Source organism: Cupressus sempervirens, chromosome 11 (genome assembly GCF_028749045.1).
Source record: "Cupressus sempervirens isolate cs-2001-9-10 chromosome 11, ASM2874904v1, whole genome shotgun sequence".
Taxonomy (NCBI): domain Eukaryota; kingdom Viridiplantae; phylum Streptophyta; class Pinopsida; order Cupressales; family Cupressaceae; genus Cupressus; species Cupressus sempervirens.
The window spans coordinates 770236345-770262434 of record NC_143128.1 but is presented as its reverse complement, the minus strand read 5'-3'; the positions used below and the strand labels follow the sequence as shown (position 1 = coordinate 770262434).

Here is a 26090-nt window from a genome sequence, read left to right as displayed (position 1 = left end):
AGAATGCCTAAGGATTGTCTTTTTGCAAATGATAAGAAATTTAATGCTAGACTAGAAGAATTCTTGAGTGAAAGTGATGATGAGAATAATGAGATTAGATTTGTTGCTATTAAGAAAGAAAGCCCTGAAAAAGAAGAAGTTAGAGAAAAAAAAGCATTAGTATCACAAGTTGAAAAGAAGAAATCTTATTGGATTGTTAATAGTGATTGTTCCCATCACATGACTGGAGATATAAATAAGTTTGTTGAATTCAGTAGCTATGATGGAGGAATTGTTAGAGTCCTGTCATATAAAAGGAAAAGGATCTATTACACTTGATAGAAAGACTAACAATGATGATGTTTACTTTTTGGACAGCTAGTGGACAAGGGATATCAGTTACAATTTACAGAGAAGATTTGTATTATCAAAGACAAAGATGGTTCATTGATTGGTACTGATACAAAGACAAGAGGTAATGCATTTCAATTGAATCCTATTGAGATGGCATGCTTAGTTGCTAAGGTTGATGATAGTTGGTTGTGGCATAAGAGATTTTGTCAAATCAACTTTGATAACATTGTAAAGGTCAGTACTACATTTGCAATAAGAGATTTACCTAAGATCATGAAACCTACTAATATGATGTGTAAGAAATGTGTAATGGCAAAACAGAAGAAAAGCTCATTTCTAAGCAAGAAATTTACTACATCAGCGAAGTTGGAGATTGTGCACACATATTTGAGTGGTCCTACAAAGACGAGCATTCTACGTTAAAGGTATTTTATGATTCTTGTTGATGATTTCACTAGAATGATGTGGCTAGCATTTCTTAGAGAAAAATCTGAAACTTTTGAGAAATTCAAGATATTTAGAGTAGAGTTGAGAATGAATTTGGTTTGAAGATTAGATGTTTGAGATCTGATGGAGGAGGAGAGTTTACTTCAAATGAGTTTAACAATTTTTCTAAAGACAATGGTATAAAGAGACAGCTTTCAGCCCTTAAAACACCTGAACAAAACGGGATAACAAAAAGGAAGAACATAATAGTGACAAGACAGCAAGAACAATGATGTTTGAAAACAATGTATCTAAGATCTTTTGGAGAGAAGCGGTGAATACAAAAATGTACACTATGAACAAAGTACAAATCAGACAACGCACTAGTAAGACAACTTATGAACTTTGGTTTGGACATACACACTCGGTAAAATATTATAGAATCTTCAGAAGTAAATGTTACATTAAAAGAGATGATGATATTAGAAAGTTTGAGTCAAGAAGTGATGAAGGTATGTTCCTTGGATATTCTTTGAAAAGTAAAGCATGTGGATGTTTTAATCAGAGAACTAAGACTATTATTGAGAGCGCAAATGTAAGACTTGATGAAAAGTTTAGAATTAAGGAAAGGACAAGACTACAATTTTGATGAAAAAACTAATCCAAGGCCTAATAGAGAAAATGTTGAGCAAGAATTATTTTATGAGTCTGACACTGATTTGCAGAATGAAATTCAGAGAGAAGTACAGAGAGAAGAACAAAGAGAAGAACCTAGAATTGAATCTAGAGCTGAAATCAGAGTTGAAGTAGTGACACCTAGCAGAAACTTGATAAAGAATTACCCTGCAAAACAAATCATTGGAAGCAAAGACAGAGGAGTTATGACAAGAAACAAGGTATAAGAAGAACTATGTTTAATTTCTCAAGTTAAACCTAAAAATGCTAATGGAGCTAGTAAAGATAAGTATTGGATTAAAGCTATGACAGAAGAAATAGAGCAGATTGAAAAGAACAAATCATGGAAATTAGTTCCTAGACCTAAAGATAAGAATGTTATTGAAAAATAATGGGTATTTAGAAACAAGATGAATGAACAAGGTGAAGTTGTAGGAAACAAAGCAAAATTGGTATGTAAAGGTTATTCACAACAAGAAGGAATTGGTTTTGATAAAGCATTTGCACCTGTTGCTAGAATAGAAGCAATAAGAATGTTTTTGGCATATGCAGCTAACAAGAACTTTAAAGTTTATCAGAAGAATGTCAAATTGGCTTTTCTAAATGGTGAACTAGAAGAAGAGGTATACATTGAGCAACCTGATGGTTTTCCTTTGATAGATGAAAATGATATGGTTTGCAAATTGAAGAAGGTATAGTATGGATTGAAACAAGCACCTAGAGCCTGGTAGGCGCAATTGGATAAGTATCTAACAAGTTTGGCATTTTCATATCGCAAGGTAAGTCTCTTAAGACTTATTGAAGAGATTTGGTTTGGAAAGTTGTAAAATTCTTGGAACACCTACAGTAACTGGACATAAGCTATCCAACAAAGACAAAATCCCTACTGTTGAGCAGAAAAAGTAATTGGTGGATTGCAATATCTGACACACGCTAGACCTGACATAGCTAATGCAATTGGAATTGTGGCAAGATTTCAGGCAAATCCTAAAGAGTCACATTATGCAACAGTAAAAAGAATTTTCAGATATTTGAAGGGTACACATGATTATGGACTATGGTATGAAAAATCAAATAATTTTACTTTATGTGCATACACTGATGCAGATTGGGCAGGAAGTGTAGATGACAGAAAAAGTACTACCGGTCGAAGTCACAAGGTTCGAGTTCAAGTTTGACAACTATGAAATTCGGATGAAATTCGACAAGGTCAAAAAAATCTGAAAAAATTCGGCATTAAATTTGCCTTACAAAATTTAAAAATAAATAAATATATGATAAATAATCCAAATAGTTGAACATGAGAAAAGAGATTTGAAATCATTACAAAAAGATATTACATTTATAAAGATCTTAACCATAAGAAACATGTGAAAGGATAATTGCAAAGATGTTTTTGCTACCATCAATGGCCGATAGACTGAATAGTAGGTCCCTCTCACTAACCCTACCCTCCCCCCCTAAAATTCATTTTCTTTCCTTCTTCTAGTGGATATATTCCCACATAAAATTCTCCCCACCCAACAATCCCCTGCCCACAACCCACGGTCAAAAAATGCCCACCTTTTTCTCTAAAAAATGCCCACTTTTTGACCAAAAAGACACATTTTTTGATCAAAAAATATCACTTTTTTGACACACCCCTTTCCTTGGAGTGGTTTTGGCATTTTTCATGTCACGGTACCTGAAAATCCCATATTCAGAGGGTCATGTCGGATTCCTCAAGCCTTATCGGCGATGCAATCGGCGCTGCAAATTGAGGCCACTGTAGGCATCGTCAAAAAAAAAGACACCTTTTTTTCTATACTTTAGGGGAAAAATGACCATACCACAACAAGAGATCCATCTCTCCCCTTTTAGGAATGTATCAACGATGATTATTGAGGGCACTTTCGGCATCCTCTTTAGGCTCGTTCTAGTACAGGTATTTTTTTTTTCGTCATTTTTTTTGTTGTTTTTTTTCTTCAATTTGCCCTTACGTAGCCTAACATCACCCTACCTTCCACCTCTGGCCTACCTTACCCGACCTTCTACTAGCCTAACATAACCCTACCATCCACCTCTGGCCTACCTACCCTACCATCCACCTCTGGCCTACCTTACATAATAAGCTGGTAACCATTATTTTCCATAATAAGCTGGTAACCATTATTTTCCATAATAAGCTGGTAACCATTATTCTACAATAAGCTGGTAACCATAATTTTCCATAATAAGCTGGTAACCATAATTCTACAATAAGCTGGTAACCATAAATAATAAGCTGGTAACCATTATAAGCAGGTAACCATATTAATGAAGACACCGACTATAAATTATATATAACATACTAATATTTCAATAATCTTGATATCAAAAATCTCATCGGGTACCCCAAACTCTTGATTTTATTACCATCAATGGCCGATAGACTGAATAGTAGGTCCCATAAAATTAAAATCATATTTCATGTTTATTTTAATTTTATGGGACCTACTATTCAGTCTATTGGTCATTGATGGTAATAAAATCAAGAGTTTGGGGTACCCGATGAGATTTTTGATATCAAGATTATTGAAATATTAGTATGTTATATATAATTTATAGTCGGTGTCTTCATTAATATGGTTACCTGCTTATAATGGTTACCAGCTTATTATTTATGGTTACCAGCTTATTGTAGAATTATGGTTACCAGCTTATTATGGTTACCAGCTTATTATGGAAAATTATGGTTACCAGCTTATTGTAGAATTATGGTTACCAGCTTATTATGGAAAATAATGGTTACCAGCTTATTATGGAAAATAATGGAAAATAATGGTTACCAGCTTATTATGGAAAATAATGGTTACCAGCTTATTATGTAAGGTAGGCCAGAGGTGGATGGTAGGGTAGGTAGGCCAGAGGTGGATGGTAGGGTTATGTTAGGCTAGTAGAAGGTCGGGTAAGGTAGGCCAGAGGTGGAAGGTAGGGTGATGTTAGGCTACGTAAGGGCAAATTGAAGAAAAAAAACAACAAAAAAAATGACGAAAAAAAAAAATACCTGTACTAGAACGAGCCTAAAGAGGATGCCGAAAGTGCCCTCAATAATCATCGCTGATACATTCCTAAAAGGGGAGAGATGGATCTCTTGTTGTGGTATGGTCATTTTTCCCCTAAAGTATAGAAAAAAAAAGGTGTCTTTTTTTTTGACGATGCCTACAGTGGCCTCAATTTGCAGCGCCGATTGCATCGCCGATAAGGCTTGAGGAATCCGACATGACCCTCTGAATATGGGATTTTCAGGTACCGTGACATGAAAAATGCCAAAACCACTCCAAGGAAAGGGGTGTGTCAAAAAAAGTGATATTTTTTGATCAAAAAATGTGTCTTTTTGGTCAAAAAGTGGGCATTTTTTAGAGAAAAAGGTGGGCATTTTTTGACCGTGGGTTGTGGGCAGGGGATTGTTGGGTGGGGAGAATTTTATGTGGGAATATATCCACTAGAAGAAGGAAAGAAAATGAATTTTAGGGGGGGAGGGTAGGGTTAGTGAGAGGGGGGGATTAATTTAGGAACTTTAGACTTTGATTGTTTGAGAGGCATTCAATTACCACTTGTATGATCCAAAAGAAAACTAAACAATTCAAATTTTTTTTAAAAGAACTTTAAAATAAAATATATGATTTCTTTACTTTTAACTCTAAATTACAAAAAACAAAATAAGTACTAAATACTTTTTAATTAACATAAGATATATTAAAATTCTATTACAAATTTTAAAAATAAATTAAAATAAAGCTAGTTTCTATTCTAAAATATCAAACTTCAAATACAAACTAATAAAATATAATAATTAAGCTATATCTTTTGAAACATAAAAATAACAATATATTAATTTTTTTATCTAGCTTTGCAAAACAAATTAAAAATAATAAAACTTAAAAATGCTTCAATCTACTTATTTATAGATTAATCATAAATTATATTAATAATAAATAAAATACATTAAATATTAAAATATTCAAATTTAAAAAATATTCGTATAAATATTTTACTTTTAAAATAATAAAAACAATTTATTATTAATACATAAATGAATTATGTAAAAGTTTAAACCCACAAAAATAAAATAAAAAATACATTGAAAAATGAAACAATACAACGATACATAATGTTACATAAATTAAAGTCAGACTACCTATGCGTCCTTTTGGCAAATGAATACCGCCAGAGATTTTTTAACCTTGCCAAGGAACCGCAACAAGTTTTAGCAGTGCCAATAGTCATGGGCGATGAAGATGATTGCCACGTGCCACAACCAGAAATGCCCAACAAAACAGATGTCTAGCTACGTACGACAAAAGGAGCAACGTTGATGATTTCCCAGCAATGGAATTTGCCAACAACGGGAAATACTGTGAAAATATTTGCCCTAGGTGTCCATCCATTGATGCATTTTAGTCTAATGCAGGCTATTTAAATGAAAAAACTAAGAAAAATTCTACGTTTTTAGAAGGCGGCCGAGCTACTTTTAACCATATGAATTTGAAACAAACTTTTCCAAACTCCATTGTTTCTTCATAGATTCACCGAATTTCGAACCTCATGCCGAAAATTCGGCGAACCTTGTGACACAGCTAGTGGTGGAGTATTTTTCTTGGGAGGAAGATTGGTTTCTTGGCTAAGCAAGCAACGGAACTGTATTTCACAGAGTACAACAAAAGCAGAGTATGTAGCAGCAGCAAACAATTGTAATCTGATTATTTGGATGAAACAAATACTAAAAGACATTGGAATTGAGTCTACAAAGTTTGTTAGCATACATTGTGATACCACAAGTACAGTGAGTATGTCAAAGAATTCAATGTTACATTCAAAGACAAAGCATATATCTATTAAGTATCACTTTTTAAGAGAGAGAGTTGCAAAGAAAGAGATCGGATTGGAGTATGTTAGCACAAAGGAGCAAATAGCAGACATTTTTACAAAACCTTTGGCAAATGACACATTTGAGTACTTAAAAGGTATGCTTGGGGTTATGCCCCAACCTAATTTTGAGTAGTTGATGCAGAGGTTGCATCAATCCGGTAGTAATAGAGCACTATTTCTTTTATTTGGACTAGATGCTAAATGCTTCCTCCATGGGGGAGTATCTATGATTGAGTTGAGTCATAAAGGACTCTTGGTAACTGGTATTTAACAATGTCTTTGGACACTTGAGCTTATTGCAGATCTTATGTAGAGAATTGACATAATGATACCTTTGTCATTGATGTCAATGGGGGAGAGATACACATGAAAAACATCCTTTGACATGAATGTTTGGAGAGTAACACATGAAAAATCCTTGTATATTGATTGATGTCAATGAGGGAAGAAGATTCTGAGAAGCTTATCCTTTGGGGGAGAGATTGATTGATGAAGAGGATTTGATAAGATGCTCATGTATGGGGGAGATTAACACCTTCCTTGTGCATGATGGTTGTAGTATAGTTAACATTCATGAACAGCATGAATGGGGGTACAGTTGCAGCACAGAGACATTTGATATTCATGGAACTTAGGTTTTTTCATCTATGTTGCCATCAATGCCAAAGGGGAAGATTGTTAGCATGAATGTTGATGGTATTCCTGTGGGAGAGTATTCTAGGAGTGTTGGAGACATGATTCAGAGGTTTTGTGTGGCATTCATGACAGAGTTTGTCATTGATGTAAGAGTTGTGTGTCCCATTGAAGTTCTGGATTACATATTATCATTAAGACTATGGGTTGAGGATATCAGCGATTATAATTGTTATGGACTAACTGACAGAAAGAAGGAAAATTATATGTCTATTGCACCAAATATTTATCTTCCCAGGATATAGTATATTCCATCAATAGTATAAAGATAGCAGAGAAGCCTTCCGAAATATTTTGAAATTAAATAAGTGTGGCATTGCCACATGTAATCAAAGGTATGCAGATAATAATATTAAGGCTGTTGATTGGTGTATGAATATTATGATCTGAAGAACGCGTTCTAGAGAAATCATATGGATTTCAACAATCTTCTGGCTCAGCATTCCCCCATCAAAGTGTTCTTCAGACGGTAGCTTACCTCTGTGAATTGAGCTACATCTAAAAGCAGCATATTGTGATAGAAGAAACATTACTTCCTAATTCGAGCTTTGTCTACCAGGTCGGTGCTCATAATTCTTCCAGAGTGGGAGATATTGCTGAAGACGGGTTTAATTATTGTATAGTAACTCCCAATGCTATGCCCAGAATGATCGTTTCATGATGGGACTAATTCTGGCCTGCTATCTTACCCACGGTTCAATCTGTAGTAAGGCTCAGAACTGTTACTATCTGGTATATGTGTTGCAACCATTTTTAGTCTATGCTTCTGTATATCAAATTGGAAAAGACAGTCCATTTCTAAGCTCTGGGCAAGGTGAAATCTGTTAATTGCTGCACTCAAAAAACTCCTCTGTATTAGGTGCTGTGATATGTAATAAATTTGTAATATTATACTTATCTGGTATAAAAGAGCACCAGCGAATTGTTAGAGTTCCCTCTTTAATATACTTTCCTGTTTATTAATGGTGGACAACAGATTAACTTTACAAATCTGTGACAATGTAACAATTCAAGAATCTGCAATAAATTATCCTTATAGACAAGTAACTGTTTGATGAAATTACAATGAGGATTAAAGTAAAAAATTGGTTTAAATTTTAAAATCTATTTGGGAATATTTCAACTTACCTTGTAACGGTGACTTCTAGTTTTTGCATGATTCTCTTCTTTAGGTCGGCTACCATATCCATGTAGGTGGGCTACAATAGTTTAAGTTTGGTATACTCCATGTGAAGCCAGGTTAACAAGGTTCAGCTTACTCCCGAGCTTGAATAGAAGATTAAAATCCAGGCAGGGTGAAAATTTCGAATTCACCCTCACACCAGATTCATCGCAGAATAGTTCAAGAACTTCTAATTTTATTTTAGTTTTGGCAAAAAGTGATAAAATTATAATATAAAGCAAGTCAAAAACAATTACATAGAGATTTCCAAACTACAATAGCTGTAACGAAAAATTGGAGGAAAACCCAAGGAGGTTTCCCACAGATCCACCACCATGAAGTACCCAGAGACAAAAGAGAACTTCAGATATAGAACCGATAATCAACTCTTATCATTTTGAAGATGACGGAGAAGCTATGTAGCTTGGTCAGGGAATAGGAAATCCACATGAGCAATTTGGCTAAAGAGTCTGCAACAGCATTCCATTCTCGAGAAATATAAACAAAGAAGATGGAATCAAAGTTTAAGAAAGATGGTGAATCTGAGAATAAATAAACCAATCACCAAGAAAATCGAATCTCTCTTTGTTCAACAGAGAAACTACAATCATGGAATGTATTCAAAAGCCACGGAACTTTTTATTTGTTCAAAAGAGAAACTAAAATCATGACTTAAGCTAAAAGGTGTGCTACTGTTTTGTAAGCCAAAGTAATACGACACTAGTCCAGTTGCTAAGATTGACCGTGTGAATTAGGCAAGAACCTACAACGCAATGGTAACTTGTGAGTCTCTAATGTGGGAGGTCTTGGGTTCGACTTCGCTTTACACATAAAAATAATTAATTACAATAAATAACAATAATTAATACGACACTAGTCCAATTGCTAAGATTGACCATGCGAATCTCATGAAAGTTGTTAACAGCTTCAGTAAAAGCTTATGAGCAAAAACAAATATAGTACAACAATAATTCACGCGTGATAGGTTCGATTACGCCATGGATTCTAACATCAAGTTGGCCCTAATAGAAAGTTATCAATGTCCAATGATTAAAACAAGAAACCCCCAAACACAACTGTTTATTTTCCATCTGCATTTCATACATATATGTAATTTAACATATCTACAAAGTAAGAAGCAAGAAAACAGATCTTACCTGTAGTCATAGAATTTATGCAGAAAATTGAATTTTTTTTACAACAAAATCTCGCCGCAGAAAATAAAGTCGTTGTCTCAAAGCTTTAATTGAGAATTGTCCTCTCAAGCCCTGCTAACACTGCAAAGAAGATGGATAAACTATATATAGATCAATTAAAATAATGGGTATTGTGCTCAACAGATTATTCAGACTTCTCCCGGCAAAGCAAAGAAAGGTCTCTTGGTTATTCCCACAAACGCTCCAATTACTGGCGTGAATAGGAGAAAATGGAGCATTTACGAAGAGAAACATCCAATTAAATTCTTTGTATGGAAAGATTGAATATTAAAAGCGAGATTGTGTAGTTAGTTTTAAAACATGCTCCAGTTGAGCCGTCGCCATAGACAAACAAACAAGATGCCTGTTGCGGAGGAGATTTTAGGCGAGGAGGACCCCTTTAAATGTTCATTAAACTAGCACTTGCAAATAGGCCGATACGAAATTAAGTACAACCAAAAACTCTAATCGAAAGTGTGATATAGAAATAAAGTAAACAAAATTATTATCTAACTAGCACTAGCACCAGAAAGAGGGGCAAGGGGTACGCTGATAGATTTTCTTAGAAAAGAAAAAATTAAGATATGTAAAATTAATGGAAAGATTTCAAATTGATAACCTATAATCAAATTTTTATATAGAATAGTGGCATATACACCACTAATCTTTTTAGAGGTTCAAACATTGTACAACATCCCAATTCAAGAGTTGATTTGAATAGTACATTTTTTGAAATATTTTTTGAACTATTTTTTGAACTATAAATATATTTAAATGAAACATTTGCAATATCATGCAATTAGTCATGTAAGGGTTTTTTCTTTCCAAATTCATTGAATATAATTGCACAATTCCTCAGTTGTAGTCACTCCATCTCGTACGGACTCTTTGACTTCACACTTTTCCTCATCAATTCCTAAATAAGAATTATACGAACCTCAATCAATTCCATTTGCATCTTGTATTCGACATAATCTTGTATAAAATAGTTTAGGATTAGAGATTCCACGTGGCATGAAGATTTGTCGATTCATAAAAATGCCAGGACATTTGTACATGCTCATTGAAACAATGTGCATGATGCAAAGCCACTTTTCACAATGCACGTTGACAAAAGACGTCATGAATATTTCATTTGTTTCATTAGTCCTTCTTTTAACATACTTTATTTATATATTTTTCTACTTTTTGCTTTTTCCCTAATGGAATTGGGATGTTGGAAATGATCTTGGTGTGCAATGAGTGTGTAAAAAATGGGTGAAAAGTAAATAAAGCAAAAAAATGGTCTTTTTCACATGCATTTATGTAGTAAATGAGGATGAGGTTAATTGATAGTTCATTGAGAAAAGGATTTTGTTTGTTAGCAAATGTTCTAATGGACAAGTGATTGCTTCAAAGGAAATATGCATCAATTTTCATGAATGTTTGAAATAAAACCTTTGACTTGTCACCAACATGCTTGTTTTATGTCGACAATGGAGAAAGGGAAAAATAAGGAGAAAGGGGTAGAGAAGAGTGGGGGTGGGTGAGGGGAGGGTGTGGGGCGAGGCCCATTAGAGGGAGTGAGAAAGATAGAGAGAAGGGGAGACATGTCTAGAGATAAAGAAGAGAGGAAGTTAAAAGTAGATGGGAAGATAGCAGGAGATTGATAAAGAAGAAGAGATAAAGAGACATTAAACATTAAATATATATAAATATGTAAAAAGTTATTTTTATATTTATGAATGAAAAATATACATATTTATATCAAACATTATAATAATAACAAATGTAAACAATGTAAAGATAATCTAATGTCAATATGTACATCCTAGATAGAGTAGAGTGCATGTCTTCCACATTTTGTTAACACAACTATGGAAAATGTGTTTCACCACACAAATACACATACTGTTGACCAACTTTATGATTGGCACTGGCGCATTTTAATTATATAAAAATTTGCACCTTCTAAATAATATTATATTAACATTTTTATATTTAAAATACTATATTCAAAATAAATCTAGAGATGAAAATTTATTATTATTACATAAAGTAAATGTAATTAAAATGGTAACATTCAAAAAATACATTTGAGAGTTTCAGGTGATAGTTTCCTACTTAAGATAATTTTTTACACAATTTTATTCAAAAAGATATTCATCAGCTATTACAGACTGTATAGAACTTAAAAACCCAAACACTAAAATTTCTCAGCATTGAAACAGGTATATCATTTGGCAAACTGGCAGTGACAATTTTGATGAGATGGACAGTCTTGTCAAGGACCATCCTCGTTTAGTATTTGACTGCGTGAGTAACTAAACTTCTTGATAGAATTCAGAATTATGTAAGTTATGCAATTAGAGCTTCTATGGTATAACATTAATTAGATATTGTTTAATACTAATGCTAATTAGTTTGATGACTATTTTCCAAGTTTATTAGATGTATGTGTACTGTCAATAAATACCAACTGAAACATATCAATGCATAAATAAGAAAGCCACCAGACCGCTTATCAGCGGCTCCAAATTCAACTTGATTTTCCAGCATCTTCTCGTAGGGCATTTTAATGTCAGTTGGCCTTGTAGTCGTCTACAAAACATGCTTTGTTGTCCGATCCAAAACCACCACAGTTTATGGCGAGCTATCGGCTTCCAACTTCGAACAGAACGTAAAATGCATGCCGTCAACTTCAACTTTCAGCACTTGATTATTGCTAATCCTACTCAAAAACTTGTTGAAAGGAACGCTAACATGGCTAGTCAAAACCCTGGAGTCTGATCGTGGCAATGGAAAACTAGGACGCAAAACCACACCCAATTGCAAACACATCGTTCCAATTTCTCGCACCTGACTTCGTAGTGTTTCCTTCCAATCCCACTTTCGATTTCTCCACCATCGTCCTCTACTTTTCCTTTCTGGAGAGGACGAGTTACCAGTACCACTAATCGAAATGGTCACTTGACATACTTGAATTTGTCTACTTTTTTTTTTGAGTGAACATGTTTTTTAATTCAACAAATGTCAATCTATAGAAAAGAGTACTGAATTACTTAGCAAGTAGAAAAAGAAAGTAATAAATGAAATGGGAATAGTATTAGAATGTCAAACATTACCTTTTTTTGTAGAAGTAGCTTCAAAGATGTGGTTGGTAGGCGAGATCAAGTACATATATGCTTCTTTTTTCTTTCTAATAATAGTTCTGATTGAAAAGAGGAAGTAAATATGATTAAATGGTGTAAAATGTAGAGTGAAATTAGTAAAGCATTCTATTAATATTAATATTATTAATAATAAAAAAAATCTTCTCTTGTATCCCACATTTTAATATTTCTAGAGCTAATATTATAAGTGGGACATAGTTATTAGTATATTATTATTAATAGTATATTCATAGAATATAATAAATTATTCATATTCTATAAGATATCAATAATTATTATAGTATAGGATGCCCTATTAAATATTATTTGGAATATCTAGTTGAGGATATTTATTAATACGATATCTTATACTATAATATTACATATGTATCATACATTAATTTGTATCCCTCTACTTATTATTTTAAATAAGTTCCATCATTATTTTGTGAGCTAGTTTTTTTTTTCTTTCTAAAAGTTGCTAAATGATTTCTCATCTTCAGATTAATGCATACAAGGACATTGAAAAGGAAAGATTGTGACAACCTCAAAAGTCGAAACAAAGAGCACTCCAACATGACACATGTAGGTTTTGTATCCTTAAGAGAGAAAGTGGAAAAACCATAATATAAATTTACAACAAAAATATTGTTAACCAAAATTTCAAGTTTATAAATCTTAGATATAAAAAGGACCAAAACTTGTTGAGCTTCCAATGTTCGCCCATTATGGTTATGTTATTATTGGATAGAAACTCTTAGGCCAATCTATGGTCAAGGTGCTCATATCTTTAAGTGTTCATTATGAAGTTTTCTTGCTCATCATAATAGTCAAACAAGACAAAAGTGTTGTTATGAGATTTTCTCAACCAAGATATTATTATATTGTTAGTATTGGATCAATAGTTTGTAAGTGATTATTGTCATTGATAATGTCTATATTACATTTTGTCAACAATTTTTATCACACTTTATGATTGATGATTAGTAATGATAAAGAGTAGAGATAATGTCAAATGATAAGTTGTAGATCAAGTATAGCAAAAATTTAAATGATAAGGAAAGGACTCATGTTTGACATTCCTTTGCATGTTGAATAGTCTATCCATTGCATTTCATCAATCAAATGACACTATACTATTATCAAGTGTGTCAATATTGGCTTATTCATCTGTCTAGTAGATGAGAAAATAATAATAATTAGAAGAATTGTGCAGCTTTATTGGTTCAATAGTACACAATAATTAGAACATTTGTACAAATAATTTAGTTATAACAACTAAATTTATACCAATTAAATTATTTATACAAAATTATTAGCTATAGAACAATAACTAATAGTACCATAACATTAGCTGCCAATTAAAACTAAAAAAGACACCAGGATGGACAATTTAAATTGCCTTATTCTAGGACTAGTCATTATAAATATCGTTGATTTCTGAGAATAGATCACATCATTTGTGCCTTCAAATTCATCATTAAATTTAAATCCAAATTTTGGCTCTATAAATACACTTATCTAAAAACTTATTTGTTAATGTTGCCCTTTTTATCTTCCTATGTCATTGTATTCAGAAAAAGAGGAACTATATTATACCCCAAATAATAGATGCATATTTGTGCATTATACATAACATATGGAGAAGGATATTTTAGTTTATTAAGATTACCAAGAAGCACTTTAGTTTATTTTCAAAAGATTAATTATATTGAAACTAAATAAAAATATCTTTTCAAATAGATAATGAAATATTAGCTTAATGTATTAGATAAGGAAAGAATCAAAATTATATTTGTTACACTTATATGTAAATATTGTAACATATTAAATAAAGTGATAATTACATTCCTAAATGAATAAAACAATGTACTATGACAATAATTGAAATGTTTGTTTGAGAAATATATTGAATTATGAATAATAAATTACTACTAATATTATATTTTTATTAATAATCATTTTATTTATAAATATTTTATAAATATTAAACTAGTAGTTATTTTGACTAATAACATTATAAATATTTATAAATATTTTTTCTTAATAACTTATTTTTATATAATAGTAGAATTTTTTATGGTACCTATTACGACTCTTATTAAAATAATAATTTATAATATAAATTATATAAATATATTCAATAAATAGAAGTTAGATATATAAATAAATATTCCTAATATGCTAGACTTCAACATGTCTACTTATAATGTTGGCCCCTCCACGTTCATGAAATGAATTGTTTTTATACTCTATATTTTTTAAGTATTAAAATGAAAGTTTGAAGTAAACCCAATGGGCATATGCCCTACGACAATACTCAGATCTCGTTATATCTCCCCATATCTACCTAGATCTAGGCCTTATCTTTTAAAGTTATCATTACCTGTATAGAGAACATAAACCAATAAACTATACAACTTAATACTTCATAACAACATCATAAATCAAATTCTTTTCAAAGATCAAATCTTTTTGCACTCTTTCACATTAGAAGAAGAGTAAAACTTATTTCAAGATGAGATTTTTAAAAGTGTCGTACCATGATGCCAAAAGAGAGGCCAGTGATTACAGAGTTCTCGATTGAAATGACAACTAATTCAAGGTCACCAATATGACTGGCAAAGGTCTGTGTGATGGCTCTGAGTGAGTACTGACAGATGGAGGTGAAAATAGCAAGGCTTTCTAGGTACCACAACTTCTTTGACTCCTTCCATCTTGCTTCTGCCAACCCTCTCCATCCTTCGATGACCGACAGATCCCCTTCAAATTCTTCTCTGCTGCCATTGTTATGAGTGAAAAGAGATAATTTGAAGGATTGATTTGCATTACGCCCTTACACATATCCAATCACAAATTCTAGTTTTAATTTTTTGAAACTCAGAAGACCAAAAATGTGTCTTTGTGAAAAGAAATAATTGTTAAAAGGATTGATTTGCATCAAGCCCTTACACAAACCAAATCCCATGTTCTAATTGTAATTTTATAAAATTCAAATGTCTTAAGTTTTTGAAACTCATAACAACAAAATGGGTGTCTCTCTATAGGAGGGATTTTGCCTTTATCTTTGAAATTCAATGGTTGATCTAGTATTACAATCCAAGATGGTTCATAGAAAATCGATGTTCTTTCTCTTAATGTTGTTAAGAATACTACATATCAAAGAATTGATAAGCTTTGATCTCTTAGCAAAAGGGACATTGATAGATAAACTTCCAATTTTTTCCATTGTTCTGACTATTGCACTCAAGGTAGAATTAAAACAAGCAGCTTGTCTTCATGATAATTTTCTTCAAAATAAACACAATGATATTTTGATCAGCATTAAACCCCTTATAGAAAGCTAGTCTGATAATTTTCTTAAAGCAAAAATATTGAGTATTTTATTAGCAGCCTAATCTCCAATACCAGTAATAGATTTTCAAACTCGAAACAAAAGAAAACCTGATCTCTAGATGAGCACATATCTTTTCAGTTTTAAAACAGCTAGGCGATTGCAACTCAAGCAAAATTTCGGTGTGTTGTTCTTCTTACTAATAATTTTCTTGAAAGGAAGAAAATATCAAGGATTATTCTGCATTGAGCACTTGTAGAAACCTAATGGCCAATTCCTATTTTAGATTTTTGAATCTCCAAAAGAAAAGGGAAAAATTATGTGCATTCCAGCACCCTCACAACCATGCCTCTCCACATCGCAGAAACATCCAGTGATCCCATGTAGACACTCTAGCGTAATAACGCTAGGAGGAGCAGAGAAATAGTGTGCAAGTGAAGATTGCAGAGAAATAGTGTATAGGGGAAGATTGCATTAAATGCTGATGTGATATAATAAATGCACATTTAAGATGATTTTATCATTCAAAATCTGTACTGGGAAATGCTTTACGACAGTTGTTTGTCAGTGCTTTATTTGTGAGTGTAAGACAAATTTTGGCAAATTTCGGCTAGTGTGAGATAAATTCTGGTTGGAGTGAACTCCAATTGGAAAGCCTATCAACTAATTAAACAAAGGTAATGGTTTGTGATTGATGCAAATATCAAGATTTCATAAATGTGATTTAATAATAAATATTTTATCTTAGATTTTTCTTGATGGATTGACCAATTTTATAAAAGCTTCATTGACTAATCAAATCAAAGAATTTAAAAGATTATATGAAATTTCAAATGTTTATATCTTTTTCTAATTTTTCATTATTTTATAAATCACATTTTTCATTCATTCTATTGGTCCATACTATTTTTGGTGGAGGAGAAAATTATTTTTCTTCAACAAAAATACAAATATTTTCTAACAACTTCATCATTCATTAATGAGTGCATTAATTATAACTTTATCTTTTCCACATCTGTGACAAATTATAAATTTATTTATTTTTAATCATTTTATCTTCCACCTCACACATGTCTAATCAATATTAATTCTCAATAGCAATATAATTTCAATATGTTATATCTTTGTATTTGAATTTCTAATTTTTTTTAAACTTTGATTTTTAGTCAAAGTAGTTAAATTATTACTATTATTTTACTTTTATAAAAATAAATTAAACAATATTATTTTTAATTATATTTTATAATAGTGTTTGTAATATGTATAATTGATAAGTGTTACAATTTATAAATTATATCATTTTTTATTATTAATATTTTTTATTTAAACAAATTATCATTTAGTTTAAATATATTTAAAACTTATATATATATATATATATATATATTTATTTATTTTTTACATCAAAAAAATACTAAAGGAAATAACCATAAAAAAAAATACAAATTCAATTCTAAAAGATATATAAATTAGTATTAAGTTTTTATAAACTATGTATTAAAATTAAATAGGTATATTCTATTTCTTATTTACTACATTATATTTATTCATCGACATCAAATTTATATGTAATACATCTATTTATTATTTACAAATGTACATATTAAATAATATAGATATTATTTCATAATTTAAAATTACTTAATTTAATGAAAAATTTGGAAATACAAAGCATTAAATAGTAAACCTTCTCTAATTGTGTAAAATTAAACAATTAGTTTTACTTATAAAAATAATTTATATTTCAATATATTTCATTTTTTCTTATACAAATGTGAGTTTTAATATAAAAATTAACTTCTTAGTTTCTTTAATTAAAATATAATATATTTTAATTTTTTATTATAACCATGATTTTATTTTGACTATTTGTTTTATTAAGAAAAATAATTATATATAATTCTCTCTCTCTCTCTCTCTCTCTCTCTCTCTCTCTCTCTCTCTCTCTCTCTCTCTCTCTCTCACACACACACACACACACACACACACACACACACACAAAACTTATGTTGGTATCACTCTATCTTACTATTTGATCTCTCTTCCTCTTCCTCCTCTATATTATCTATCATTCTTTCCTCTGCATATATGTTTATGTTGTTATTGTTCTATACTGTTATTTATCTCTATCTAATGATTAAAAATAGTGTGACTTCCATTTGATAATCAAGATGAGAATAATACATAGTTGGGGGAGTTTTTCCAACTACTTATGGTTCTCTAGTAGCATGCATAACATGCTTAAACATATAATGTGATACTCCAAATGCTTCATCACTTCTTTAAGTTCTATAATTCAAATATTGGTATGGATATCTTTCCTCATTGCACATATTTTAAGTTGTCAATGTAGAAGGTGCAAATTTTTCTAAAGCATATTTACTGATCGTAGTATGATATTAAGTATTTAGTGCCTATTGGGGACTTTGGCCTCTTATTCTTGGACTTAAATGCCCAAAGATATAATAATATAACACGAGAACTTAACAACAAAATATGACATCCTATCAGATCACGAGTGCATTTCTAGAACAAGAATTTAACAACAAAATATGAGCCATCCTATAAGATCACAAGTGCATTTTTAGGCAAAAATTAATGCATCCACAATGTTAATTTATAACTATTTAGCCTTATTCTCACTCATCTACACCTCTACAACCATTATGCATTAGGCAGGAACTATGATGCATTGTGTCTCTTGTTTTCAAATAGATTTTGAAAAGTCATCAGATTTGTTACATTAGTTTGGTAGTTGGATGATGCATTTTTTAAAATTATTTTATACATTTCAACCATAAATATCATAATCCTGAGTTTCAAACCCAGAATTTATTAGAAATATTTAAGAGTTGAGATTTAATGTTACATTGAAACCTTTTAGGGAGTCCAAACTTACATCCAAATATTGTTGTGATACTTCTTTGATATATGTAACCAAAATATATTACGATAAAATTATTCACTATAATAGAAATAGCATTGTAGAGAGAAATTGGATGGCACTTTGGAGCTATTTGAATTCATCTGATATTGGGGTTTTATTTCCCTCCTCTATAATTAAGGTAAAATGTGTGTTTCTTTTTTTATTACCATGGATGGGTTGGACCGATTACAATGGCTTGGTGGCTTTGCAATAAGGTCACAAATGTCTACAATCTTAAGGGAGATATTAAGAGTTTGGAGGAGATATTAAGAGTTTGGAGGTGCATATGTAGTGGAATGATTTGAAGGATTCATTGAATAGAGAAACCCTTGTTAGCATTAATGGTGTTAATGATGGGAAGAGCAATAATGGTATGCGTTTATATACTCTCAAAATATTGCAACCAACAAGCTACAAGGTGAGTGAGAGAGTAATGAAGGGTTTGGTGGGGGGGAGATGGTAAGGTTTTGAAGACCGAGAAATTTCAAACAACGGACATTGCTCAGATGGAGGATGTATGCATGTGGGGAAGGATTTAAGGAGGGTGTGGGTCATTGTTTAAGCCCTCTAAATCTAACAAAAGTGATTTTTGAGGTTCTCTAACTCCATTTTCCAAGGTTGCCTCTATGGATTTGAATATGGATATTAAAGAGGGAATTATTCATAATGTCTCAGTGTTCTCTAATATGGGTTTGATTGGGTGGTTCAGGGGATTGTGGCCAAGCCTACATGATCTATGTACTTGGATTTTTTTTTTAAATAGGAGCATGGTGTTGATCATTGTGTTTAGATATACGCTATTGCAAAAGGGTTCTTTACTACTATTTTAAAAATAATGTGAGCATTTATAGAGTTGGAAGGAGAAATTTATATTGATGATGAAGTCACGACATCCTAATTTAAGTCCATCTACTAAAGTTTTCAATAAGGTGCCACTTTAGGTAAGGTTTCCCCATTCTTCCCTCGCATTTATGGTTTAACTCTCTTCTAGAAGCTATTGGCAAATTGCTAGGAGGTTTTTTGATGGTGGATGAAGACTCTTCAAACCTCCTTCACTCTACCTTTGCTCATATTCTGGCAGAGATGGATGTCTCTGAGGGGCTTCCTACTAAAATATCTATAAAAAGTTTGAAAACAATGTTGTCTTCAGTCTTTGGATTACAAAGGGGTTCCCTTCAGATATAGCATATGCTTCAAACAGGGGATATGGTTGCACAATGTGGCAAAAAAATGACAAGTAAGGTGGCTTATTGGTGGATATATGTTTCTATACAAGATTATATTGTTGAGAAGAAGGTTGAAAAACAGAGTAACTATTCCCATATTATGCTAGGGAAATGATGAACAAACCTCAAATGTCTTCTTAGGAGGTGCAACCCTTAAATTAGACTATTAATGTTGTTCTAGAAAGAGATATTAATATGCCACATCAAACAATGTAGTTGGTACCACAAATGGAAAGGATAAATACAAATCAACAAGGTCTCATGGTGTGGAAATGGCTTTGGAGAATGTGGGTGGTTTAGTTCAAGTTGGGGATTCAGACATGGAGGATGTTGGGGGAGGTTCAAAGGACACAACCTTAGATTGGGAAATGGAGGTAACCAAACTTGAAGAGAGCTAGAAAACTGTGAAAAAAAATTAAAAAGACAAGAGAATTAAGAAATATTCTTTTGATATAGTACTTTAATTCTAGTTTAAGGGTGGCGATGAATTCAAAACTTATTTTTTTTACTTATAACTTTGGGTCTTTTTTAATTTTGTGTAATGTTTATGGATCCTTCTATGTATTGTTCTTGGGACAGTGGTATCCTGGTTGTTACCACCCTTGGTCAGGGCCAAAATTTCTCATGTCTTTAATAATAGAATGAGTCCAAATTACCTATAAAAAATAAATAGCATTGTAAGTAATTAGGAAAATTCATTAATTCTTACATATATAACAACACATGAACAAGAGTTTAAATATTGTCTTCTTTACCAAATGAACAAGATTTTCAATATGAGATTTACCAAAACTATTTTCATCAAGTAGTACATGGCAATGTGCAGTTGGCAATTGTTGTTAGCATGAATGTTGATGGTATTCCTATGGGGGAGTATCCTAACAATGTTGGCAACTTGATTTAGTGATTATATGTTGCATTTATGATAGAGTTTTTTTTTATTGATGTCAACATACTGGTTATTCTATGTAGACTAACAATGCAACATATTGAGTTTGGCTTCGTGCAATTTGAGGATTGAAGATCAACTTATGTGTACATGGGATTATGATCCAGAGTATGTCTAGATGCTATGGTTAAGAGTGTGTGTGGAACTATGAAGGTTGGACAAAGTTATGAAGGATTTGGTGAAGGCAACATTTCTAGGAAGTGGGTACTGATGTTTTGATGTTATCGCCTAACAAATATGGAATCTGGTTGAGTGAGTTGAGACAGAGGTTAGAGATGGTTTGGTTAATCACACATGATCAGATGTTCATTGTAGGGAAATTTATGAAGACTGTGAGTCAATAGATTGTTTGTAATCATGAAAAGATGTAATATTGTAATGTAATATCTTAAGTTGGTCCTATATTATTATTTTAAATTGGGAAAGCCTCAAGGTTGTCTTTATATTTGTTTTAGGATTTGGTATAAATTAATTTTTTTTCCTTGGTTGTAATCATTAATGAGATCATTTTTGTACGATATACGGTCATATCTATTTGATATTTTGTACGAGCCTAAATGTGAATATATTTTGGATCATAGTATTGATTCATACATTTGAGGCACTGTGAGCTTACAAGGAACTGTATTTGGCAAGATGCACTGTTGTTGGATAGTTGTTGATGTACATTGATATTATTCAATGAGGATAGTACTGAAGTTATTTAGACAGCGGGTTTGTCTGTCTTCCTTTCAACTCCTAACAAGGTTGGAATCTCCTAATAGGAATTCAAAGTCTCCTAACAGGTACTCTCATGTACTGATTGTATTTATTGACTTCTAAAAGGATTCATCCTTTCACAAAGACATTTTATATTAGTACACCATCTTGTGGGTACCATCCTCACTGGGGTTTTCCCTCTGATCAAGGGTTTCCCTAGTTAGCAAATCTAGTGTTATTGTGTATAGTTATATTTCTATGGTTGTTGCATCTACCATTTACATGATTTAGAATTAAAGAAGATTTTGAGAGTTGTTTTAATTGAGTAATTGATTCACCAACAACCCCTTCAGTTATCTTGGTGGACTTTACTTTCTAACAATAGTACTACATCCAAAGATAGATACAACCAAAAATATGCACTTTAGAGAGATTTTTTTTTAATTTTAGCCGAGTGAGAGATTTTCTTCACTTACTATTTAATAGAATGATATGCTTCTTCTAATCCAATAAATGAATTTTATAATAGTGGCATGTACACAACAATGCTAACCATGAATTAAAATTGTTCTTGATTATTATCTTTTATTTTTTAATAACTGTATCTATTAAATAGAGAAATGTATAAGGCCTAATTAAAAGCTAATTGTTATTGGAAAATTATAATTTCTTTTATATAAGTATAGTTTCTAGCTTTGAGCTACTACCCTTATTTTAAAAAGATGTAGTCATTTTTTTATAGTTTAAGTAAAATATGTTTTGGAGATGTTTAATGATTTAAAATTGAGTCTTCTTTGATAGGAGATGTTCTTAGTTTGAGGTTTTACGTTTATTATAATTAAATAATGAAAGTCCTTTAAACAATTTGAATTGTGATGCAAGTTGGAAGACAAACAAATCATCCTTAAAAAAATAGAAATTTATTACCATAATTATTGTTTAGTCACTAAGTTCTTTTAATTTTTTTTGGTTCCAAATGTACAAATGGAATCGTTTGGAATGAGAGAACAGTAGTAGAGGTCAAATCAAACATTTCTCAAGATAGAAGCATAAATTATCAACATTTTAGAGATAAAATCTATCATGTTTACATTATGCTTTTAGCTTTTGAATTACAAAATGGAGTTCCTAGGTGATTTCCATGTAACCTTACGAGAAAAATTGGCAGCCATTCATTTCAAAGCCAATAAGTGCAATAAAATTTAATATTTAAAAAACTCTACAAATTCCATAATAAATAATGCATGGCATTCACCTAGATTCAATTAAAATTGAGTGTGGATTCATGGGAAAATATTTCATTACAAGTAGTCATGTTTCTACATTTATCACTATAGAATTACATAATTCAAAAACATGGAGAGTTTCAAAATAGAACTAGCAATAATAGATATAGTAATTCCACTAAATGGATCAATCTACCTTGGAAAGAATTTCATAAATCATTCTTGATGCTTATTAGTAGTATATGCTAAAGTTTAACCACGTAGATATTTTTTCTTCTTAAACTGTTTGTAAATTTCACAACATTTAATAGATACCATTATTTTGTTTAGTTAAATTAAATGTGGATCAAAGAGAAATAATTTAATTACATATCTTAATCTTTATAAATTTATCATCGTATGATTATATCAAATAGAAAAATGTACAATTAAACATTAGTAATATAATAGTGATAATATACAAGTGGCCTCGCGGATTTGATTGTTGATCGGACCATGACAGACTTAAACCTAGCTCTGGTTGGAAGATTCATGAACTTTAGACCCTAATTGATATGGTAAGAGAATGGGCCTCCACCCACTGGAAGCTTAAGGGAAATGTTTATACTTCAACAATGCTTGGAGGACTCTTCTTTTTCCATTTTATACATGTTGAAGATCTCTCCCTTGTTATGTCGAGCTTGTGGTCATATGGAAAATACATTTTCATGATGGCCAAATGGAAGCCAAAGTTTGACCCTATGAATGATCTTACTTGCATGGCCATTGTTTGGGTCAAGTTACATGGGCTCCCTTTAGAATTTTGGGATGAGAAGATCTATCAATGGATAGGTGACTCATTTGGAAACTATATTGTTGTGGACCTGATTACCCCTTCCAATCAGAATTGGTTTTTTTTAAGATTTTGTGTTAATAAAGAAATTAACAAAACTTTTCCTAACTTTGTGATTTTGAAGTCAAAATTTAGCAAAAACACCCAGACAATAGCCTATGAGAATGAAACCATGTACTGTCAATAATGCAAGACTGGAGGATACACCAATGTTACTTGCAAACAGAACTCACCTACTTAGTCAAAGGATAAAGAGAATAAATCTTCCCTAAGGGTTGCCAAAATTGTCACTAGAGAGTTCTCTAATAGAACCTCTCTCCCTAGAGGGGATAATATCTTGACCAAATCAGTGAGTGACATTAGGCCCCATAAAGAGCTTGGGGATGGGGCTAGAAGATAGAGAAATCCTACAAACTCCTAAGGTGACTACTATTGAAGGTTTATCAGATAGCTTGAACACTAGCAATATGGTTGAAGAAATCCCACAACCTTCAAAAGCTTCTAAAGGTTTGGTGGGTAGCCTTGAAACCATGGCAACCTCTATAGTGGACAAGGTCAACATTGATGATTTTATGGACATGACCCTCAACCCCCACAAAGATGGTTTACCTTGGGACAAAATGATCATGCAACATATCCAAATGTTAGATGTTGGATAGGAACGTAAGGATGCAAGGGGATAATGTAAAACTTAGAAGAAAAAGTACAAAACAAAAAAAAACTAGAAAAATCAGATATGGGTTTGGAGTTATTGAGGGATAAACCCTCAAAGATAGTCAAAAGATAGAAATTCATTAAATGGAGATTGTTGCAGGTAGGTAACTCACCTTGGCTACCAACCAAAAGGTAAGAAATAATTTTTCTCTCCTGGAACATCAAGGGGCTCAATAGCCCTAAAAGCAATATGTTATTAGAAAATGTGTGTGTGTGTGTGTGTGTGTGTGTGTGTGTGTGTGTGTGTAAATATAAAATTGATATCCTACTTCTCCAAGAAGTTTAAATATCTTATAATAACTTTGAAATCATGGTGAAAACCATTTGGTTGGGGGTTATGTTCATCTATTCTAAATTTGTTTATGCTTCTAAAGGAATCACCACCCTTTGGGACCCAAGTCATGTGAAGGGTATCCTCATGTCCTTCTCCCAACACTACCTTGCAATTTATTTCAATAAGAACCAGAACTATTGGAATCTATTCAACATTTATGCTCCTAACACAAGGGTGGGCAGAAAGATCCTTTGGCAAGAAATCAAAAATCGCATGGTACAAAACCCTTCAACCAATCTCCTTTTTGAGTGGTGACTTCAACTCCCCCTTTACCCCTATGAGAAGATTGGTGGCTTACCTGACTATAATGATAGCATGGGTGATTTTTCTACATTCATAAATGATTCGAGTAAGATGGATATTGAAGTAGATAGAAATACATACATGTGGTCTAATAATAGAAAGGGTGATCACTTGATCCAAGTTTGGTTGGATATATTTCGTGCTTCTCCAACATGGGAAGTGGCTAATGACACCCTCCTCAAATCCTTGCCTAGAATGGCTTCTAATCAAAACTCAATTCTCTTCAAATGGTTGGACTCTCCTCGACATGGCCCACCCCTCCTTTAGATATTAAAACATGTGGAACTCTCACCTTTCTTTCAAATAAATGGTCAAAAAGTGGTGGGCTACAATAATTACGGGTTTTCTATGTATAGGGTTACTACCAAACTAGAGATTATCAAGACTAAAGTTAGTGGGTGGGGTAAAACTAACTTTGGGGACATCTTCATTAAGAAAAATGACCTCTCAAACACTTTGGAAGAACTTCAAACTCAACTAGCCATGAGGAATACATCTCTGGATGCATAAAATAAGGAAGAAAATTATTGGCAAGAATGGATGCAACTCAGAGAAAATGAGGAAACTTACTGGAAGTAATTTTCTCATGTGTAATGGCTTAGAGTGGAAGATCACAACACTACCTTCTTTTATCGATCACCAACTAATCACAGATGAAGAAATACCATTGAGCCTCTTCAAAATGAGATCAGGATAAACATCAATGGCAAAAATCTCCTTGCCCTCCTAGATACTAACTTCTTTAAGAACTTATACTCTATCACAAGGGGGATAACAATTGTCTTTAGGACCCTCTCCTTCGCCACCTTCCTAGCATGGTTACAATAGGAGATAATGTTAACCTCCTTTGTTGAGTTACTAATGAAGAAGTTAGAATGGAGGTTTTTACCATGGGAGCTAATAGAACCCCAGGCTTGGATGGCTTCCCTTTGACCTTCTTTCAAGAATTCTAGGATATTGTTGGGCTAGACATCTCCAGAGTTGTAAGGATTTCTTCAAGATGAGAATTTTATTATGAAAGCATAATAAAATGTTTATTGT

General features: G+C 32.1%; 1 protein-coding gene across 2 annotated transcripts in view; it reads right to left on the bottom strand.

The window, feature by feature from the left end:
• LOC149531877 (coiled-coil protein) overlaps positions 1–9838 on the bottom strand; it is a 108238-nt gene extending 98400 nt beyond the window's left edge. The window contains exon 1 of one of the 2 annotated variants that reach the window (XM_089809155.1): positions 9337–9838. In XM_089809155.1, coding sequence (XP_089665281.1) covers positions 9337–9346 — 10 coding nt within the window. In that variant the 5' untranslated portion in view covers positions 9347–9838. Of the gene's footprint in view, positions 1–8145; positions 9141–9336 lie in introns of those variants that run through there. The other variant, XM_089809156.1, reaches the window with a different exon arrangement.
• Positions 9839–26090: the final 16252 nt, after the last annotated feature.